Source organism: Bos javanicus, chromosome 20 (genome assembly GCF_032452875.1).
Source record: "Bos javanicus breed banteng chromosome 20, ARS-OSU_banteng_1.0, whole genome shotgun sequence".
NCBI lineage: Eukaryota > Metazoa > Chordata > Mammalia > Artiodactyla > Bovidae > Bos > Bos javanicus.
In genome coordinates, this window is record NC_083887.1 from 70,662,478 (window position 1) to 70,682,467 (window position 19,990).

At 58.4% G+C, this 19,990-nt stretch overlaps 1 protein-coding gene across 1 annotated transcript in view; it reads left to right on the forward strand.

Moving 5' to 3' along the window:
• Positions 1-12,778: 12,778 nt before the first annotated feature.
• The window catches only part of LPCAT1 (lysophosphatidylcholine acyltransferase 1), a 41,456-nt gene continuing 34,244 nt past the window's right edge, over positions 12,779-19,990 (forward strand). Inside the window, exon 1 of the mRNA XM_061393914.1 lies at positions 12,779-13,006. Coding sequence (XP_061249898.1) covers positions 12,872-13,006 — 135 coding nt within the window. The 5' untranslated portion in view covers positions 12,779-12,871. The remainder of the gene's footprint in view (positions 13,007-19,990) is intronic.

Consider the following 19,990-nt stretch of genomic DNA (forward strand, 5'->3'; position numbering starts at 1 on the left):
CAGCCCCGAGGATCCCGTCACAGGCCCGTCAGCTGACGACAGGCTCCCTTCAGGAAGCCCTCAGGCCCGGGACTGGTGGCCACTCTCCAAGCCCTGACTCTGAAGACGTAATTGCTTAGACAACAGGCCCAGCAAGCCCCTGCTCTACATCCTTGGAGTTCAAACTCACTGGGCCCCCTCTGCGGGCGTGGGGAGACCCATTGCATTTCCCAGCATGGGAACCCCGTTTTCGCGCTTCATGCCCGTGAGGCTCGGTGGTGACTGCAGAAACGCCTGGGGGAGCAGACGGGCACTGCACGGGGCTCCCGAGCTTCAGAGGCTGGGCTCGTCGCCACGGCCCTGCTGGGATCCTGCAGGGATTCTTCATGGACACTGCTGTCTCTTCACAGCAGAGAACGTTAACTCCTGTGACTGAAAAAGACGGGACTGGTGTCAACTTGTTCCCACGGTGGAGTCACCACCGGTTACAAGAGTATTTCCGGGATAATCCTTTAATTCTGAACCTGGCAGGGGGTGGGGAGGGGTGACTTGCTGAGACCGATGCCAGAAGACAGCCCTGCCCGCACCGGGAGGTCCACCCTGGCCGAGCAGACGGACGCAGCCGGCTGGTGAGGAAGCTTTCTGTGCAGCCCGAGGACGGCGACAGCAGAAGGACCGGGTGTTCAGCACGTACTCCAGATGGAGGCCACTCTCAAGTCACAAGATGACACGGAGTACGTGTGGCTTCAACGCTGACTCAACGCACTTCTCGGCACGCCGGCTGCTCGCCCGGGCACGTGCTCCAAGTCCTGGCTCAGAAGTCCTTCCGCAAACACGGGAGTCACTTTCCACCTCTTGTCTCAGGAGCCACACCCCCTTAATGAGTCTTGACGATCAAGAGGCTCGTAGAAGCCCTCTGCTCCAGGTCAAGTTCCCAGCTTAGCAATCTAAGTGCTGATAATGGGAACCCAGATCCTGTTGTGACCGAAAGCCCGACGTCAAGGAGCCAGCTCGGGAGATGCTCTGAGACCAAGCGCTTCCACTCAGCAGGACACCCTGTTTGCTGAAGCAAGAGCCTCTTACACAAAGTGAACCCCAGGGCCACCATGGGCATCAGGCCCTGGAGAAGGGAGTGAGGAGGGCGGAGTGTGCAGGTACAGGTGTGCACAGGCTCAAGTTGTGAGCAGCACGTGCCGGGTGCACAGCTGCTGCGCCCACTCCTCCAGGCTGAGCAGGGAATATGGCTCCACCCCTCCCCCACCTCCCCGTGCAAGAGGCCTTGCTGAGGACCCGACGCCCCGCACTCACGCGCCTGTGAGAGGAGTACAGGGAGGGCGGGGGCCAGCTTGCATGGACCCCACCTCCACCCCCCGGGCCTGAGTGGACGGCGTCCTCACCTCCCCATTCACTGCCCTCCTCCTGGGCCTCTTTCCAGATTTCCTCAAGGGTCCACTCCTCCTCGGAGAACTCCCTGACCCGCCAGCAGGAGTTGCTTCTCCCTTCCTCAAGTTTCTGGACCTTTCCGGCTCCTCTTTCCCACACGCACCTGCTGGCCACCTGTGACGATGCAGGTGTTACCCCTGGCTGGGGGCAGACCCACATTCACACCCCAGGCTCCCCCTCCCAGCCAGAGCTTGGGACCTACTATATGCTAGTTAGATCAAGATATGGAGATACATGTCACTGCACCTTCCAGAAGAAACTTTTCGGGTCTTCGAGTGAAACTGTTCCTCCCTTTTTCAGATAATAATATTATATAACCAAAATATCTCAGGAGCTGAGAGCGAAGGTGGCATCTTTGAGATATGTCTCCTGAAGACTGACAGCGTTCTAGATCTTTGAAGTGATAAAAAGGTTCAGGAGATGTCAGACCAGCCAGGGCAGGAGGCCCTCCTTAAGGAGAGAAGGGTGGTCTTTGGGGAATGAAGTGGTATGGGAAGGGGTGACAGGAACCAGGCCAAAAGGTCTTATAGGAGCTGGGAAGAGAAACAACAAGGGGATTGGAGAGGAAGCAGGAGAAGGCATATTCAGAGGGGCTTAAGGGGCTTCTACATCAATGCACAAAGATCAGTACCTAGATCTATGTCCATACAAAAAGATCAAAAGCACATCTTGTAGGTTTTGCTCAGGCTTTGTCTGTGTGTGTGTGTGTGTGTTTGGCCTGGGGTTTTTTAGTCCAAGCACCCCTAGTGGCCTCTATATTCATTAGGATTAAGTTTATGTGCAAGTAACAGAAAAATCCCAAACAATAACTTAAAGATAGAGAAGCTTACTTCTTCTCACAACCATAACTGCCAGCAGTAGCCACAGAAGGTTGGGAGTATCCTTCATGTGGTCCAGGACTCAGGTTTCTTCTTTTGGATTGGTCTGCTAGCATGCCTTCCACTCCCAAAATTGTCTCATGTCCCAGTATGGAGGCTGTGGCTCCAGCCATTGCATTCACCTTCCAGCCAGCAAGAAGACACTCTCTCATTACATTCACCCTTCAAGTTCCACACATCTTGTGCCTACATCCCATCTGCTGCCAGAGCTTATACTGATCACAGCTAACTGGCAGGTGGGCTGGGGAATGCAGTCTATCCGGCTGGCCAAGCTTCCCTCTGAAATGTGTGTGTTCTATTGCTAAGGAGCTGAGGATAGATGTGGCCTGGCCTCTGCCCCCTCCTCACAGTGAATCGCCTCCTTCTGGAGCATACCCTTCTTCTGAAACGTGAGGTCTCTCTTCGCAACTTCGACTGTAAAAATATTTCGACACAGTATTTCTCAGTGCCAACTGGAAAGAATTACCGTAAGCAATTTTTCATAAAAGATCACTCCTTTGAGAATATGTTTTCATATTTTGCTTTTTTTGACATTTTGGGAAGCAAAATTACATGCAAACATTTGTTCTGCAATTGCAATGTGTGAAGAAGCTGTGCCTCTGAGTTTCAAAATCTAGTTTGCACCGAGGCCCACAGAAGAGCGTGTCATCTCGGCTCACGTTCCAAACCGGGGAACACTTGCTCCGTGCCAAAAACTGGAACAGGTGATGCTGCTAAGGAAGAGGGTGTGGTGATGACCAAATTCCCAGGGCCTGCGTCGTCATGAAAGGGGTTTCAGATCCCCAGCTGCAGCCTCAGGGTTACCCCACGTGGGCTGAACATTAAATGACAGCTGGAAACTACACATGAGGTGTAGCATCCCGTCAAGTATCTAGATACTGACTTGAGGTCCAGGGTCTTTATCTTTGAGGAAAACAATCTTGTCTGGAATCCACGTGTTGTAGAGATAGGACCTCTCTCTGGAAGGCCACCTGCAGAGACAGGTGACCCAGGACACGGACCACCCTGACTCGTCCACAGGAGGAAACAGCTTCAGTCTTCACTGGTCCCGGATCGGATCTCAGCCGCTGTCTCCTGTGCCGCGATTTTCCTGTCTATGAAATGGCTCTAACCTGGTCCAGGTGAGAGGGACGTGGAGGAGGGGCAGGCGGGAAAGAGAGGCCAGGAGAGACGAGGGAGACTGGGGAAGGTGCTGTCGGGGGTGGATGAGGCGGGGGGCCACCAGCCCAGGGAGGGTGGGCAGAGACTCCAGGGGCGTCTGGGGACCCGAGCAGGAAGGCTGAGAAGGAGGGGGTCAGCAGAGAGATGCCCTTGAGTGTCCAGGCGCTGAGGGACCGGGGCGGGCCGGGTGGACGGCAGGAGCATCTCTGGGAGGGCGGGCAGCCTGTGGCGGGCAGGGGGTTCAGGTGCTCCCGGGTACAGCGGCTCCAGCCTGTGGGGCCCACAGTCCAAAGAAGGCGCCTCCACCATCCTGCCGCCTCCAGAGCTCCCAGGACCGCCCAGGTATCACGGAGCAGCCGTGCTGCGGGCAGCAGACCAATACAGTGGGACCGAGATGCTGGTCAGGCCGGCCCCTCCCGGGCAGCCCGGCTCTGCCCGAGACAGAGGCTTCCCGGGCCCATCCTCATCTCTGCCAGGTCTGCGGGGTAGGAAGGGCCCAAAGGCCATCCACCCAGAACCTAGGAAACACCGAGGGAGCCGTGTCGTTTTAAGGAGACATCAGTTAACATCAGTTCCTTAGAGCACAGAAGCAGTGCTTTCCTTGTGTTTCCATAATGGATTGTGCTCTTGAGACTGAGTTGAGTACAGAGAAAACGCCTCTCTTCACCAAGCACTAGATGCTTGCAGATACGTGCAAGAATTCTCGGCTGGCTGACGTTTATGAGCATCATGTGTGGACAGGTGGCAATCCCCAAGTAGGTAATATTTTCTTTTCTTTTCTTCCTTCAGGTTGCATCAGTGTCGAGTTGAATAAGGAAGCACAAAAGGGGCTCCTTCAGAGCCTCAGAAGCACACCCGCCCACACCGTCCCCTTTGCCCCCTGCCCTGGGGAGGGGCCCTGAGGAGGCGTCCCCATGGCTCTCAGGGGTTTTGCCGCCCAGAGACCTCCTCACTCAGAACACAGCCAGGACAGGATGGCCGGTGGGTACCCGGGGCAGCTCGGCCAGCGAGACGTGTGGGTTGGAGAAAGTAGAAACACCGCTGTGAGCTGGGCGCCCGGGCATTTCACGGTCGGATGCGTATGGAAAACTCTTCCAAAGGGATCACCGAGGGAAGCAAAGAAGGAGAGGGTGTTTGGGGGTGGGGTGAAGCCGCGGTGACCCCAGGCCCCAGAGCAGGAGGGGACCCCAGGCCCACGGCAGAGCTCGTCCAGGGCTGGCGCGTCCTGTGACTCCCTGAGCCGCCCACAAGGGTGCTGGTGCCGAAAGCTCGCTTTGGGACGTGGGCATCTTCGCTGAGCTGCTTCCACTGAGGTGACAATGCCCAACTCACATGGCACAGAGTCCCAAGCCCTGACCTCGACTGGTGATGGAGGGGATGGCCCTAGGGGTCACGTGGAGCCAACACAGGCTGTAGTCCATCCTTAACATCTATTCATGCATTTTGCCAAAAATCACCCGAGATTAGCTGGCTGCAGTGGGGTGGACTGTCCCTCCTCCCACCCCATACCCCTGCAGAAAGACGTATCCGGGTCCTACACCCGGTACCATGGGACAAGTGTGACCTTGTTTAGAAACAGTGTCTTTCCCAATGTAATTAAGACATCAAGATGAGACCCCCCCTGGGTTTAGAGAGAGCCATACATCAATGACTGGTGTCCTTCTAAGAGAAAGAGGGAGATTGGAGACCCACAGACAGTACCCTGCAGCTGTAAAATAAACTGAATCCAAGTTAAAAAAAACACTCACAGAAAGAAAACTGGACACTCGGAGGGCTTCATGGGAAATTCCACCAAACTCTTAAAGAAGAGATGATGCCAGCTCCATATAAACGCTTCCAGAATTTCCAGAGAACGGAAAACCCTGTCAAAAGGCTGGCATCGCTCCGATCCCAAACCCAGACATGGATGTTACAGGAAAGGCAGCAACACCATTTGTGAATATGGATACAAACCTTTAAAATGTCTGCAAACAGAAGCGAACAACGTGACGACGACTGTGCGTCGGCCCACGCGAGGAACGACAGCGCCTCCACCGCCACCATGTCTACCCAGAGCCACACGCGTGGGCCCAGCGGTAGGAGAGGAAGACGAGAGGAAGGCGTGAGACTGTCTTCATTCGCAGAGAACACGGCCTTCTGTTAGGAAAGCACAGAACCTGTGAAAAAGACAGTGGCCTTTCAGGTGGATCCAGTCAGCTCAGGACACGGAACCTGCCTGAGAAACGGATCACGCTCCCATATACCAGCGATGAACGATCAAAGCGGACGTCTTTCAACGAGCGTCTCCTGTGCAGCACAGGGACCCACGCTCATCATCTTGCTTTGTAGCTGTTTACTCGCTAAGTTGTGTCCTGCTCTTTGCGTCTCCATGGACGGTAGCACGCCAGGCTTCCCTGGAGCTTGCTCAGATTCATGTCCATTGAGTCAGTGACGCTGTCCAACCATCTCATCCTCTGCTGCCCTCTTCTCCTTTTGCCTTCAGTCTTTCCCAGCATCAGGGTCTTTTCCAGTGAGTCAGCTCTTCACATCAGGTGGCCAAAGTATTAGAGCTTCAGCTTCAGCATCAGTCCTTCCAATGAATATTCAGTGTTGAATTCCTTTAGTACTGACTGGTTTGATCTCCTTGCAGTGCAAGGGACTCCCAAGAGTCTTCTCCAGCACCACAGTTCAAAGGCGCCGATTCTTCAATAATTGGGAAAAAAACAGAAACTAACACAATATTGTGCATCAGCTGCCATTGCTGTTCAGTCGCTCAGTCACGATGGGCAGGACAGTCCTGGAATAGACGCGCACGTGTGCAGTGGATACTGACAAAGATACAGAGGCAGGTCTGCGGAGAAAGGACGGCCTTTACAATAAATCGTATGGAATCATGGATGCTACGTGCAAAAAATGAAACATCTGTCATCACATAACAAACGAGCTCACAGGGACGTCCCCGGGGGCCCAGTGGTTAACAACGTGTCTTGCAATGCAGGAGACTTGGGTTTGATCCCTGGGCGGGGAAGTAAGATCTGTCAAGCACAGATGCTTTTAGGTGTGACATTAAAATGCATGACTCACTTAAAAATGATGGATTAAAAAAAATAACCACGAAGGACAGAACTCAAAATAAGAATAAATATGATCAAGCAGAGGCTTGTCCAGAAAAATGAGGTTGGTTTAAGGTTGGAATATCATCTCCTTTAGTTCAGCATATTCGGAGAAGGCAATGGCACCCCACTCCAGTACTCCTGCCTGGAAAATCCCATGGACGGAGGAGCCTGGAAGGCTGCAGTCCATGGGGTCGCTGAGGGTCAGACACGACTGAGTGACTTCACTTCCACTTTTCACTTTCATGCGTTGGAGAAGGAAATGGCAACCCACTCCAGTGTTCTTGCCTGGAGAATCCCAGGGACGGGGGAGCCTGGTGGGCTGCCGTCTATGGGGTCGCACAGAGTCGGACACGACTGAAGTGACTTAGCAGCAGCAGCAGAAGCAATTCAGCATATTAAGAGGACTGAGAAGAAAAGCTAGATGATAGATCTTTGACAAAATGACAAAAATCCCCAGCCAGCTCCAGCTGGGACTAGAAAGGAACGTCCTGAACTTCACTGAAGGTGGCTGTGAAGACCCGAGGCTGAAGTCGAGATGGGATGCATTTCCCAGGACTGTCAACAAGGCCCCACCTCTGCTCAGCATCGAGACCTGACGCCACAGTCAGTGAGGTGACAGAAAATAAGAACAGAAGGCACCGTGTTCGGAGGGGAATGTAAAACTACCGCGACCCCCAGGGAGCGTGACAGGGAACAGGGGAAGCCCTGCGAACACGCCGTCAGAAGCGGTCAGTGAGGCCACCAGGGCTGCAGCACACAGTAAACACGCAAGGTCCAGCTGTGTTTCTCTGTATGAGCAGAAAACTGGCAGAGACTGGAATTAAAAAGCAGCGCCAGTCAGGACTTCCCTGGTGGCCCAGTGGTTAAGACTCAGCACCATCACTGCTGGGGCCAGGTTCATCCTTGGTCTGAGAACTAAGATTTCACAAGCTGCAAAGGGCAGTCAAGAAAAGAAAAGAAAATCCCATTTACAAGGGCACCAAAACATAAAATACTTAGGGGCAGAATTAGAAAAACAGGCAAGACCTGTAAGTGATAAGCAAAAGTTATAAAGCACTGCTGAGAAAAATTAAAGAAAACCTAAATCAATGACATATATACCACATTCAAGGACAGACAACAGTATTACTCAGATGTTGATTTTCCAGATTAATCGGTACATTCAACAAAAATCTCCTCAAAACCCCCAGCAGATGTTTTGAGACATTAACAAATGGATTCTAACATTTATAACAGAAGTGAAAGGCTCTGGAAGAATGAAAACAACGCTGGCAAGGAGGAACGAGGTTGCAGGACCCACGTGATCTAATTGCAAGACTTACCACAAAGCTCCAGCAATCAAGGCAATGTGATAACAGCAAAGGCTGTTGGCGTACAGGTGAATGGGACACGGGGTCCAAAAATGAACCCCAGATTCACGCCACAAAGCTCCCAAGGTGAGTCAAAGGGACAGACATGGTCTCATCAAGAAACGGTGCTGGGCCCCCTGAGAGAAATGAACGTAAGCGTCTGCCTCCATCCTCTCCACGGGGCCTCACAGGATAGCAAAGCATGATCCACCAAAGACCCAGGTAAACCAGGCTTCATCAAAATGCAAACCATCCTTTTTGAGGAACGTTGTTGATGCTTGGCAACCACACCAGCACTCAGGGACTCACTGCTTCTCGGAAGGCTGCGGTTTTCCTGGGAGGTTTGTGTCCTGCACAGGCTGGGGTCCCTCACTCAGCTGCGACGGCGGGGGAGTGGGGGGCTGCAGCAACCCCCACAGGGCCCCTCCTCCCCTGACTAACCTCACTCAGTCTTCAAGATCAACAGTCAGTGCTGTTCCTTCATGTGAGTCAGGAACAATTAGAAAAAGGAATAAGAAACAAGATTCCTTTATTTTACAACTGCAAAATTACAACATATCCAGGAATCAGTCTAAGAAAATGTGGAATCTTTATGTAGAAGAAATTTAAATGCTACCAAAGAATTAAAAGAAGACCAATGTAAATGGAAGCACAATCATATTGGTGAAAGGTAATGCTTAAAATTGCAACGTGTCTTATCTTCTGCATTAATCACGTTTTAACACAAATACTTTGACGTCTTGTGGAGAAGGAAATGGCAACCTACTCCAGTATTCTTGCCTGGAAAATCCCCTGGGCAGAGAAGCCTGGCAGGCTACAGTCCATAGGGTTTCAAAAGAGTTGGACACGACTGAGCGACTAAGCACACTTTGATATCTCGGGGCCTGGCTGACCCCGAGGGACCACCCTTAGGCCTGCTTTCGTGGGGCTCATCCTTCCCATGCAGACGGGCCAAGCCAGAGTCCACACCCAGCCCTCCACCACGGGGCTCAGACTCCCAGCCGCTGTCACAGCCAGCAACAGTCCCCTGAGACGAGTGCCAGGAGCCAGGGAGGTGACCCACACCAGCCAACTCTGGGCCTGTTCACCCCACCTGGCCCGTGCCCGCCTGCGGGCACCACAGGGGAGGGGCTGGCCCTCACTTTCTCCTTGCCCTCGGCCTCCTGAGCAGCTGGCACTTCCCAGAGGCCCCGAGGCTTGTCACCACTCCTGTCTCTGGGGACCCATGGGACCCGCTTCTTCTTCCAAGCCCGTCTTCCTGTATCTGTGTATCTTACCAAATACAAAACTAAGTCCGGGTCCCCTTACAACACATTCTTACTGAAGTAACATAAACACTTCACGCACTTCAAAACAAAACCGTCAGTGGGAGTCTTGGGTGACTGCATAAACGGATTCTATGCTGTTCAGTAGCTAAGTCCTGTCCCACTCTTGGCGACCCCATGGACTGCAGCACGCCAGGCGTCCCTGCCCTTCACCATCTCCTGGAGCTTGCTCAAACTCAAGTCCATTGAGTCAGTGATGCCATCTAACCGTCTGTCACCCTCTTCTCCTCCTGCCCTCCATCTTTCCCAGCATAAGGGTTTTCCAATGAGTCAGCTCTTCCCATCAGGTGGCCAAAGTATTAGAGTCTCAGCTTCAGCATCAGTCCTTCCAATGAATATTCAGACTGACTTCCTTTAGGATTAACTAGTTGGATCTCCTTGCAGTCCAAGGGACTCTCAAGAGTCTTCTCCAACACCACAGTTCAGAAACATCAATTCTTCAGCGCTCAGCCTTCTTTATAGTCCAACTCTCACATCCATACATGACCACTGGAAAAACCATAGCTTTGACTATAGGGACCTTATCAGCAAAGTGATGTCTCTGCTTTTTAACATGCTGTCCAGGTTTGTTCTAGCTTTTCTTCCAAGGAGTAAGCGCCTTTTAATTTTGTGGCTGCAGTCATGAAAACGATTCTATATTTAGATGGAAAAACTAAGGTCTATGAATCATTAAGACAGCTCTTCTTTTTTAGTTTGGCTTCCCTGGGTCTCAGCCATAGCACGTGGGATCTTCTCCGCGTCACTGGGGCTCTTTCGTCATGACCTGCAGGCTCAGTTGTTCTGCAGCAGGTGGGGTCTTAGTTTCCCCAGCAGCGATCGAACCTGTGTACCCTGCATTGGAAGGCAGATTTGTAACCACTGGATAGTCAGGAAAGTCCCAAGACAGTTCTTGAAACACCAACTGGAATTCTTCCTCCTGGTGACCATGGCACAATATCCCACAGGTATAGAGATTAGAACAGTGTGGAACCAGCACAGGAGCAAACAGACCAATGCGGTAAAACAGAGCATCCAGAAATAGCTTTATATAAACACTTCTGCTTGTACCCAAAGCAGGACAACAGTAGGAGAGACTGATCAATGGTGTTGAGAGCGTCAGTGTATCACGCGGAGAAGGAAAATCTGTAGCTGGGTTAGAAACAACCCCGAAGGGCAGAACTAAAAGCAAACACTGGAGCAAAATGAAGGGCCTCTCTCCCTCTTCCTTAAATAATTCCAGACTCCAAACCATACACAAACCCCACCACCCCCACCAGCCAGGAGCAGGCGAGGCCCGCGCGCGCTCGCTGACCGGGAGCTGGAGGTGCAGCGCCTCCGTCTCCAGCCCGAGCAGGCGCGAGCAGACAGCGGCAGGTCTGAGCTGCGTCCCCGGAGCACAGTCAGCACCCCTGGGTCCGAGGGTCCTGGAGGTCCCAGGCGACGGGCTTCAATGGTTCAAGGACACACCAGGAGGTTTCACCAAAATCAAGAAGTGAGGGCCCAAAGATAGCTGAAGCCTTTCTTCCTCGTCCACTGAAAGGAGCTGCTGTAACTGCCCACCAAGAGCAGCTTCTCCTGACCAAGCTTCTGCAACCTTCCATCTCATCATGAAAATCGGAGCCAGCCTGGGAACAATGACCAGTGTGAACCAGTGAGCTTCCAGGCCCCCGCCCCTGCCCCACCCAGTTCCCAGCTCCCTCACGGGGGACCCTCGCCCCCAGAGGCTCCCCCCAGACCCCGTCCCCTGATCTGGGACCCTTCAGGGTTTCCACCTCCCTTGTAGGGGGCTGGCTTTCTGCCTCCTGCGCCCAGACCCTCCCTAGGGAGCCTAAGCCCCTGGATCCTAGCCCCCTCCCCAGGCCTCCACCTCCCTCCTGCTCCTCCAGCCAAGCTTCCCCACTGCCCATGGCAAGCGGGTCTCCACCGTGTCGACAACCACGGAGTGGCCATCCCAGCTCTATCCTGGCCGGTCCTCCCAAGGGAATGACCCCAGACGCACACCTCACTCCCCAGCCCAGCTCTTCCGGAGGACGGCCCACCACCCTCCCCAGTCACTGGGGGCCAAGCAGGCTTCGGCCTGTGGTCAACAGGGATGCGCCTCCGCTCCCTTCCCCTCCGCCTGCCCAGACCATTGCATGGTCCCACCAGCCCTCCACGCCGTCAGAACAACAGGCAACTTAATGTTCAGGAGGTCAGCAGAGGGCCGGTGGCCTCAGAGAGTTTCCCGCAGCACACAAGGTCTGGCATGGCGCCGGGGGCGTTGGTGTGGTCGGTCACTGCTCTGCCGGCCTCTTACAGACGTGACTCCTGAGATTCTGCGGAGTGGTCACTCCCCCAGGCGAAGCGTGAGGCTTCGGAGAAGCCTGCACCCAGCCTGCACTTTGCCTTCTGTACTAACAACTCCTGTAGGACGCCAGAGACTTCGGGGGGACCCTCTCCCCCCAACGTCTCTCCATGGAAACACAGAAGGGCCTTCAATACAGCGAGTCTTCACCAGGTCACCTGGTGACGGCATCCGCTGGGTCATCAGACGGCCGACCACTCCCTGACTCACCGCCCAGGCCCAGAGTGGCCCGGAGCCCAGGCCTTTGCAGAAGGCCAGCCAGGCAGGGCTGTGGTTTCAGGCGTACACATGCCAGCTGATCCTTGCTCAGCGGACACCCACGGCCTGGCCCTCTCCATCTCCTGCCGTCTGGGCCGCAAGGACAGACCCATAGAAATGTAGCTGTTCGTGACACTAAGGGTTCGAGGCGGCTTTGAAATGGATAGATTTTGAACAGGGTGCACTTCCATTTGCCCTAGTTAGCACTGCGCCCACCACGAACCAGAGACCCCAGTGTCCCCCGCTTCGCCCACAAGGCCACGCCAAGAGCCAGAGTCATTATCCCCTTCTCGAACCACTGGGTCCCAGTCAGCAAACGCCTGGACCCTGTGATCGGGGTGGACCCCAGGCGTCTGGGATGAGGCCTGCCCTTGCGGCCGCTGGTCCCCCGCCCAGAGCCTGGAGGGCAGGACCAAGCAGCGCGGCGGGGCGCATCTGAGGAGGACCGGGGTCTTCGGCGGGCACGCAGTGGACCCTTACACACGCGGCGTGGCCAGGCGCGGCCCAGCGGTGTTCCTCGGGGTCTGAGCGGACAGCCCGGAGGCTCGGCGCCCCCAGCCCCGGGAGCGAGTGCCAGACGCCCCGGCTGCCCCCACGTGGCTGCACGGCGCCTCCTCTCCCGGCCGCGCCCCTGCTGGGCGCCCTGAGCAGCGGAAGGGGACAACGTGGCGGGGACCCAGGGGGAGCGTCCCTGTGGTCCCGCCGCCGCGACGGGCTCTCGGCCAGGGCCTCGGCGCCGCTCGGGACCCGCCCCCAGCGGTTCGCTGATCAGACCCGGAGGGGGGCGCCGGGCGCAGCGCGCGGCGCGGGGCGGGCGGGGCGCGGGGGCGGCCTCTCGGCGCCCGCGGGGCGGGGCCAGCACACGCCCCTCCCCGGCCCGCCCGCCGCGAGCCCCCCCCGCCCCGCCCGCCCACGTCATGCAGCCGCCCCTCCCGCGCCTGCGCGGCCGCGCGCCCGGCCCGCTCCAGCCGCCGCGCATCCTCGCCCAGCGCCCCGCGCCCCGCGCCCCGCTCCGCACCCGGCCCGGCGCCCCGCGCCCCTCGCGGCGGGCGGCGCGGCCATGAGGCTCCGGGGACGCGATCTTCGCGCCGCCCCCTCCTCCAGCGCTGGGGTCGGCGACGCGCGGCGGCAGGCGCCCCCGGGGCGGAACCCTTTCGTGCACGAGCTGCGTTTGGGCGCCCTGCAGAAGGCCCAGGTGGGTGTCCGCCGGGAGCCCAGGCCGCCCCGGGCCCGGGGCCGCGCCGAGGCTCGGGGATGCGCGGCCGGAGGGGGCCGGGAGGGGGACCTTGGGCGCGGCCCAGCTGAGCGCTCCCTGGGGCCCGCGACCGCCACCCTTCCCTGCGACCCGCAGCGCTCATCCCCCGCCGTCCGCGCCCCATCCCCGGTTCCCGCCGCCAGCGCCCAGAACCTGGCTCCGCATCCCCTTTCCCCAGGTCCTCGCACCCGGCTCGTCCCCCTTTCCCCGATCCCTGGAACCCCGCCTCCCGCCCACCCCCGTATCCCTTTTCCCTAGCCCCTGCATCCCGGCCTCGGAGCCACTCCCTGGTGGATGGGCGCCGCGCGGTCCGCGGTCCGGGCGCCCACTCCCGCCGTGTGCAGGCCCCGCGCCGAACCGCAGCGGCTCCCTCTGGATGTGAGTTTGTCACTTGATGCGCTTCGTGTGTGGGACCTCGCTGCTCCCCAGAGTCAGTGTAGCAGCGGTGGGGGCGGGCTCTGGGGTCCTGGGGTAACGGCATAGGGGTTTTGGGGGGTTTCCGGCCTGCCCCGGTTCAACTTGTTCTGGGGGATCTTGGTGCTTATCTAGGGCCTGAATCGGTTACTCACAAGCAGGTCCCGCCTGGTGAACAGTCCAGGCGCCTGCTGTCGGGCATGCTCTGTCTGTGGGATGCTCTAGCCCTGACTGGGAGGCGCTCGGGGGCGCCCCTCTCCGTCTGTCCTGCCTTCCGCTGTCCCTGACCTGGCGGGCTGCTTCTCTGCCCTGGTGGGACCCCTGAGTGGACCGCGCCGACTCTGCTTGTGAGCTTGTGAGTCTCTGTAGGACTGCCCACAGGCCGGCCTGTCTGTGACTCCAGAACTACCTGTAGGAGGAGCAGAGAGTTCCTGGTTCTCCTGGGTGGTGTGGCCCGTGGGGAGCACACCTCCGTCTGTGACAGACCTTTTGTAGGGAGATCGGGGTTTTTAACGTTAGAGTAACTCATCTGAAGTCATGTTAAAGCGAAAAGTTCTTGAAGTCAGTCTACGGTTGTCATTTCCCCGGACGCCTGCCTTTTTCTCTAAGTGCCAACTCAGCGGGCCTGGGCACTGGAGGCCCGCCCTAGCCCTTCTCACCGGCACGTGGCTGAGGTCAGGGAAGAGCAGGCGGGCCGTGTTCTCACCACCGGGCAGGGCAGGGATCCTTTGTGCGTCCCTGGTCGCCAGGCAGGGTTGGGGCCAAGTCCATGTTTCTGTCCAGAGGCCTGTGGCGCCAGGCCTGACGCGGGGTGTGCGGTCGCGGACTGTCCCCGTGCCAGTCCGCAGGAACGTTTTGCTTTTCACCAGCAGCGTCTTGCACAGCTTCTCCCCTTCATGTGCTTAGTTTGCAGAGCCGACTGGCCTGTCCACGCAAGGGCAGCCTTCCTCTCGAAATCAGCACATAAACGGACCCCTCGATGTCCGAGACGATCCAGGGCCACTCGGAAACTCGCCTCCCTTCATCCTGAGTTGGGATTGACCAGTCTGGTGCCTGTGTTTACCTGTTGGCCTTTGCTGGGGGGGAGGGGCTGGCGCCTATCTGGGGATTAATGACCCCTGGGCCCATCTGTCATTTAACGGCAGATTTAGTGAGGAGCTTAAGCATCTCTTGGGACAGAAACCAGCAAGTTGAGATCCAGGAGCTGCGACTCCTGGGCCATCGGGCCTGCGCGTGGAGATGGTGCTGCTTCGCAGTTGGGCAGTGGTCTCCTGTCCCCCCTGGGTTTGGGGACTTCCCGCTGGAAGCCCCGGGCCGAGCACACCCCGCAGCTCTGGTGCTTCCCCATTTCTGAGCCCCTGCACCGATGTCACGGAGAGTTTACTTCCTGGACAGCAGCCTGGTTTCCCGAACACCCTGGAACTGGGCCGCAGGGGTCACCAGGAGGGTAGGTCCAGGGACAGGCCTGTCCAGGGGGCCTGCGTGCAGCCTGATCGCCCAGAAGCGGGTGGTCTTGGTCTGCTGACAGAGCAACAGCAGGCACCTGGGGGCTCGTCGGGATGCAGCCTTAGTTAGGGGGGCTCTCCGGGAGGGGGCAGGGACGCTGCCGGCCGCTCACGAGGAGAAGTCTGATTCACATCTGTGGTTGCCCCAGTGCCCTGCCCCGCAGGCACACAGACCAGGCCCCACCCTCTCCCCCACGTCTGGGTGCTCCTTGCACCCACCCTGGGCAGCCCTTCATCCAGCCCCTCCTGGGACCCACAAGCCCTGCCTGGTGGGGCAGGGAGGATGGGTGAATGGGGAGGTGGCCTGGCCCGAAGCCCGTGTTCTCGGGGGCTGGCAATACCACAGCTGGGAGCGGATGCTGGGGGCCCTCCGAGAGCGCGAGTGTCCCAGGGCAGGACCAGGCTCGGCCCGAGGACCCTGTCACCTTCTGACGGCCAGGAGCGCAGCCCTGGGACCCGGGCAGGTGAACAGCCAGGCCGTGTCCCCGCATCCAGGCGAGGGGCCAAGGCCCAGGCCCCGTGCTGTCCCTGGACTCCAGGCCACGTGGGCTGGCTCCGGGTGGATGTCTGACCTACCCGCTTTCTCCTCCGACCCGCCGGGAGCCTCCTGTGACCCTAGTGTCATCTTCTGGAAGGGTCCGCAAGTGAAACTGAGCTGTGGTTAATGATGGGGACTGAGAAGGGGGTTCAGGGTGGCGGGCCCCCTCCGCTCTTTCTGTTTATAGACATTTATTTGGCCGTGCTGGGTCTTGGTTGCAGCCCGTGGGATCATGTCCCCACCCAGGGCTGAACCTGGGCCCCCTGCGTGGGGAGCGTGTGTTCCCACCCAGGGCTGGACCTGGGCCCCTGCGTGGGGAGCGTGGAGTCTTAGCCTCTGGGCCACCAGGGAAGTCCCGGGGCTTTTCCCTAACCACGCTCTTCTGTCCTGGTGATGCGCACGTGGACACGGTTTTCTCTTACCCCTGCTCTCATCTCTGAGCGTGGAGCTAAGCACAGTCCGCCTCACTCCTCATTGATAAAGCAGGATTTTGTCCCCAAGAGCGGACCCCGCCCGCCCGTCCCCGCAGGCAGGCCCATCCGAGGCGGTGCCCGGGGGTCTCGGCAGGGCCCCCACGAGCCCGTCACCCAGCTGGACCCTGCCCCCCGCCCCGGGACTGTCACCACACAGACAGGATGGGGCCCCCCGCCTCAGGGCCCTCAGCACACGGATGGAACAAGGGCCCCCCACCCCGGGGCTGTCACCACATGGACAGGACAGGGCCCCCCGCCCCGGGGCCGTCAGCACACGGACGGGACAACGGCCCCTTTCCCCAGCGGCCAGGCCCGAGCGGAGTCCTCGCGGGTTCGCTGCGGCCTCAGGGCGGGGCTTTCTGTGTCCCATAAATCCCTGACTCGGTGTGAGTTACTCTGAAAGGAGCCCAAAGGCAGTGTGTGTCTGGAAACCCCTTGTTGAGACATGGTGTGGCTGTGCTCCCCTGAAGCCCGCCTCGCCGCCCAAACGTTCATGCACATTCGCAGTGTTTTGCTCATTCACACACGACTCTGAGTTTTAACCACCTTCCAGCCTGTGAGCCAGTGTATGTGTGCCTGTGTCTGTGTCTGTGTGTCTTTGTGTGTGTGTGTCTGTGTGTCTGTGTATCTGTGTCTGTGTGTCTGTGTGTGTGTCTGTGTGTGTGTATCTATGTGTGTGTGTTTGTGTATCTGTATCTGTGTGTACGTGTGTGTGTCTGTGTGTGTATCTGTGTGTATCTGTGTGTGTGTATCTGTGTCTGTGTGTGTGTGTGTGTGTCTGTGTCTGTGTGTGTGTGTCTGTGTGTCTTTGTGTGTGTGTGTCTGTGTGTCTGTGTATCTGTGTCTGTGTGTCTGTGTGTGTGTCTGTGTGTGTGTATCTATGTGTGTGTGTCTGTGTATCTGTATCTGTCTGTGTGTATGTGTGTGTGTCTGTGTATCTGTGTGTATCTGTGTGTGTGTGTGTGTGTGTGTGTGTGTGTGTCTGTAACCGTGGCCGAGCGCCCCCCTCACTGCGATCTCGGCCTCCCGCCTCTGGGTCTCCCTCCTTGGGCACCGTGTCCTTTGTGGTGCTCTGCAGGGGTCCTGGGCGGGGGGCGGGGGGGGGCACGTCCGGTGGTCTGGGGCCTTAACAGTCCCCGTTTCGTCTCAGAGATAGAGGCTCTTTTTTTTCTTTTTTTTAATATGTTTATGTATTTTAATTGGAGGCTAATTACTTTACAATACTGTAGTGGTCTTGCATACATCAACATGAATCCGCCAAGGGTGTACACAGGACTTCTTTTCTCTAAAAAGTTAGTTGCCACTCCAGACTTGTTTAAACACTTTTTTCCGGACCTTCCCGTCCCCGGGGGTGGGGACACACAGCTGGGCTTCGCCATGGGGGGCTGTACTTGGGGTCCCGAGGTCTGGAGTGGGAGGATGGGCCACCCAGCGGACCCCAACCCCAGCCACCCTCGGAGCCCACACTGGCAGAGCAGCCTTGGTGCCAGGACCACAGGGTGCTGACAGGCGGCCAGCCTTAGGTGGGGGCCTCTGCTCTGGGGGTCCGTTTGCCGCCCTGGCCAGCCCCAGAGGACGGCAGTCCCCCGTCCAGAGCAGGTGGCGTGAGCCCTCTCCGTAGCAGGTGGCGCGAGCCCTCTCCGTGGCAGCGGGCGCGAGCCCTCTCCGTAGCAGGTGGCGCGAGCCCTCTCCTTGGCAGGTGGCGCGAGCCCTCTCCGTAGCAGCGGGCATTTCTCCCCAGCGGGGAGTCCCTGTCACTGCTCTACCTGTGACTCTCCACCTGACCCCGCCCCGGGCCCACCAGGCCCTCCAGCTGGACGCCTGTCCCCCCTCCCACCAGCTCCCTTCATGCTGCTGGTCGGGGGGCCTGCGATCACCCAGCGTGGAGCAGCTTTGTGGGACACGGGAACCCCCCCTCAAGTTTCCCCACTGTCCACAGAGGATTGACCCCCTGGCCGGGGCACAGACTGCCCGAACACCTCTCTCCTCCCGCGCCCGTGACCAGGACCGCAGTGTGCCCAGTGGGCGCGGCGCTGCCTGCAGCCAAGAGGGCAGAGTGGGGACGTTAGGTGGGGGGGTTCTGTCTGCTACTGGGGAAGTCCCGGCCTGGGGGTCACCTTCACCCGGAGGGGGTGTCCCGCCACTGCGATCAGAGCCAGGATGTGGTTGGGGGGAAACTCCTTGCATTTGGGGGGTGGGGACAGGATGTGGGCCTGAACCCAGAAATTTGGTTCAGGGCCTCTCCAGCTTGTGGGGGTGGGGTTGAGCTGAGAGGTTCGGTGAAGGGGACTCCCGGTACCCGAGGGTGGGTTGGTGTAGGAGGTGCCCAGCTGGGAGCCCGGGCCCCCACCCCTGCCCTCCTGCTCTGGGCAGGTATTTGCTAAACAGGTGAAACCCGCAGGAAATGCTGCAGGTCTTGAACTTCGAGATTCTTTTACTCAAACCCTGCAGTAAAGGGCCCTGTGGAGCAGGCATGTCCCGCACCCCCCTAGCATGGCCTGGCTCTGGGCGGCTCTGAGATGGGGGTGGGGGCTGGTCCGAGCTTGTCAGGCCCCTCCTCTGCAGGCGGCCCTGCTGCTGGGCTCTCTCCGCACCACCCTCCCCACCCCCCATTCCCATGGCTCCTGCTGTTGCTGGCCACCTGCCAGGGCACCCGCTTCAGACCGTGAACGTGTGGAACGCGTTCCTTAGAGCCCCGAGGGCAGGGCTCCCGGGACACTGCCAGGGCCTTGCAGGTTGGTAACTATGGCCTCTGGCACTCAGACCCCGAGGTGCCTCAGCTGCCCCCAGTCCCCTGCTCCTGTCCCCCCAGGGAGACGATCCCTGAGGCGGCGGGACACCCAGAGCCCGAGCTTCTGACCTGTCTGTAAGAAGTGTGGCCTCCTGCGTCCATTTCTGCAGGTGAGGTGCTCGGGACCATGGGCTTGCTATTCAGGATGTCCCAGCCCCACCAGCCAGCTGCCTATGGAAGCAGCTCAGTGGCTGCTGCATCTCTGAGCCCCATCTCTGGGGGACCGTCGGGCTCAGGAAGCCATCTTCCTGGGCACGGGCAATGCTGGGCTCAGGGGACCAGGCAGCCGCAGGAGGGCTCCAGCCTGGGGTTGGCTTCACTGCGAATGTCACGCCCAAAGGGGACAGGGGCTGAGGTCACAGTCACCAGGACCCCGGGACATGGGTCCTGAGAACCCAAAGGAGCTGAGATTTTGTACAAAACTTGAGTGATTTGGGAGAGCAAGAAGGCCTGAGAGGTTGCAGGCAGAGCCTGGAGGCCAGCCTGGTGGCCGCCCTGCCCACCCACTGGCCCACCCGCTCCTCCAGGCCCAGCCCCACGTGGTGAGCTCTCCCCTTGCTCCTCACATGCTTCCTTCCGTCTTCGCTTAAATCCTACCCACTATAATTCTAGAGGCCTTTCCCAGCTGCCCTGGAGATGTGGAGTCCACGTGGCAGGCTGCTGGCTCGCGGTGCCTGAGGGTTCGCCCCCACGCAGGCTCCTGTGTCCCGAGGGTCTGCCAGCCCCTCCGTGCGTCCAGCGCTGCCGTCTCTGCTGCAGTCCCCCGGAGGGCCCCAGTGGTCCCACCACGCTGACCACAGGCCCTATTGTTGCTTTCCTGACCCCTTCCCCTGTGGACCGTGGGCCCTGCTGCCCCCGGCTGCCTACGGGGTCCAGGAACTTGGGACCTGTACGCGCTGGCCCTCTGAAACCGTCGTTGTGGGGGCCGTGGGCCAGAAGGGCAGGATTGGCAAATGTGAAGGTGTGACCCTCCCGCCCCCTGCCCCAGACCGGTGGCCGTGCAGAGTCTCAGACTTAGGGGTCTGTTCCCCCAGGTGTGATGACCAGGGCTGCCCCTCCACGACCCCACCATCAGCTGCCATGTGCCAGGAGTGGTGCGTGTGGTCATCCGGGAAAGTCGCTCTGTGGTTTTCTCTCCTGTGGGACAGGTTTGTAAACTTGGTGAATTACTGAAAGACACCCGTTCTGTGGAAGCCTGCAGCC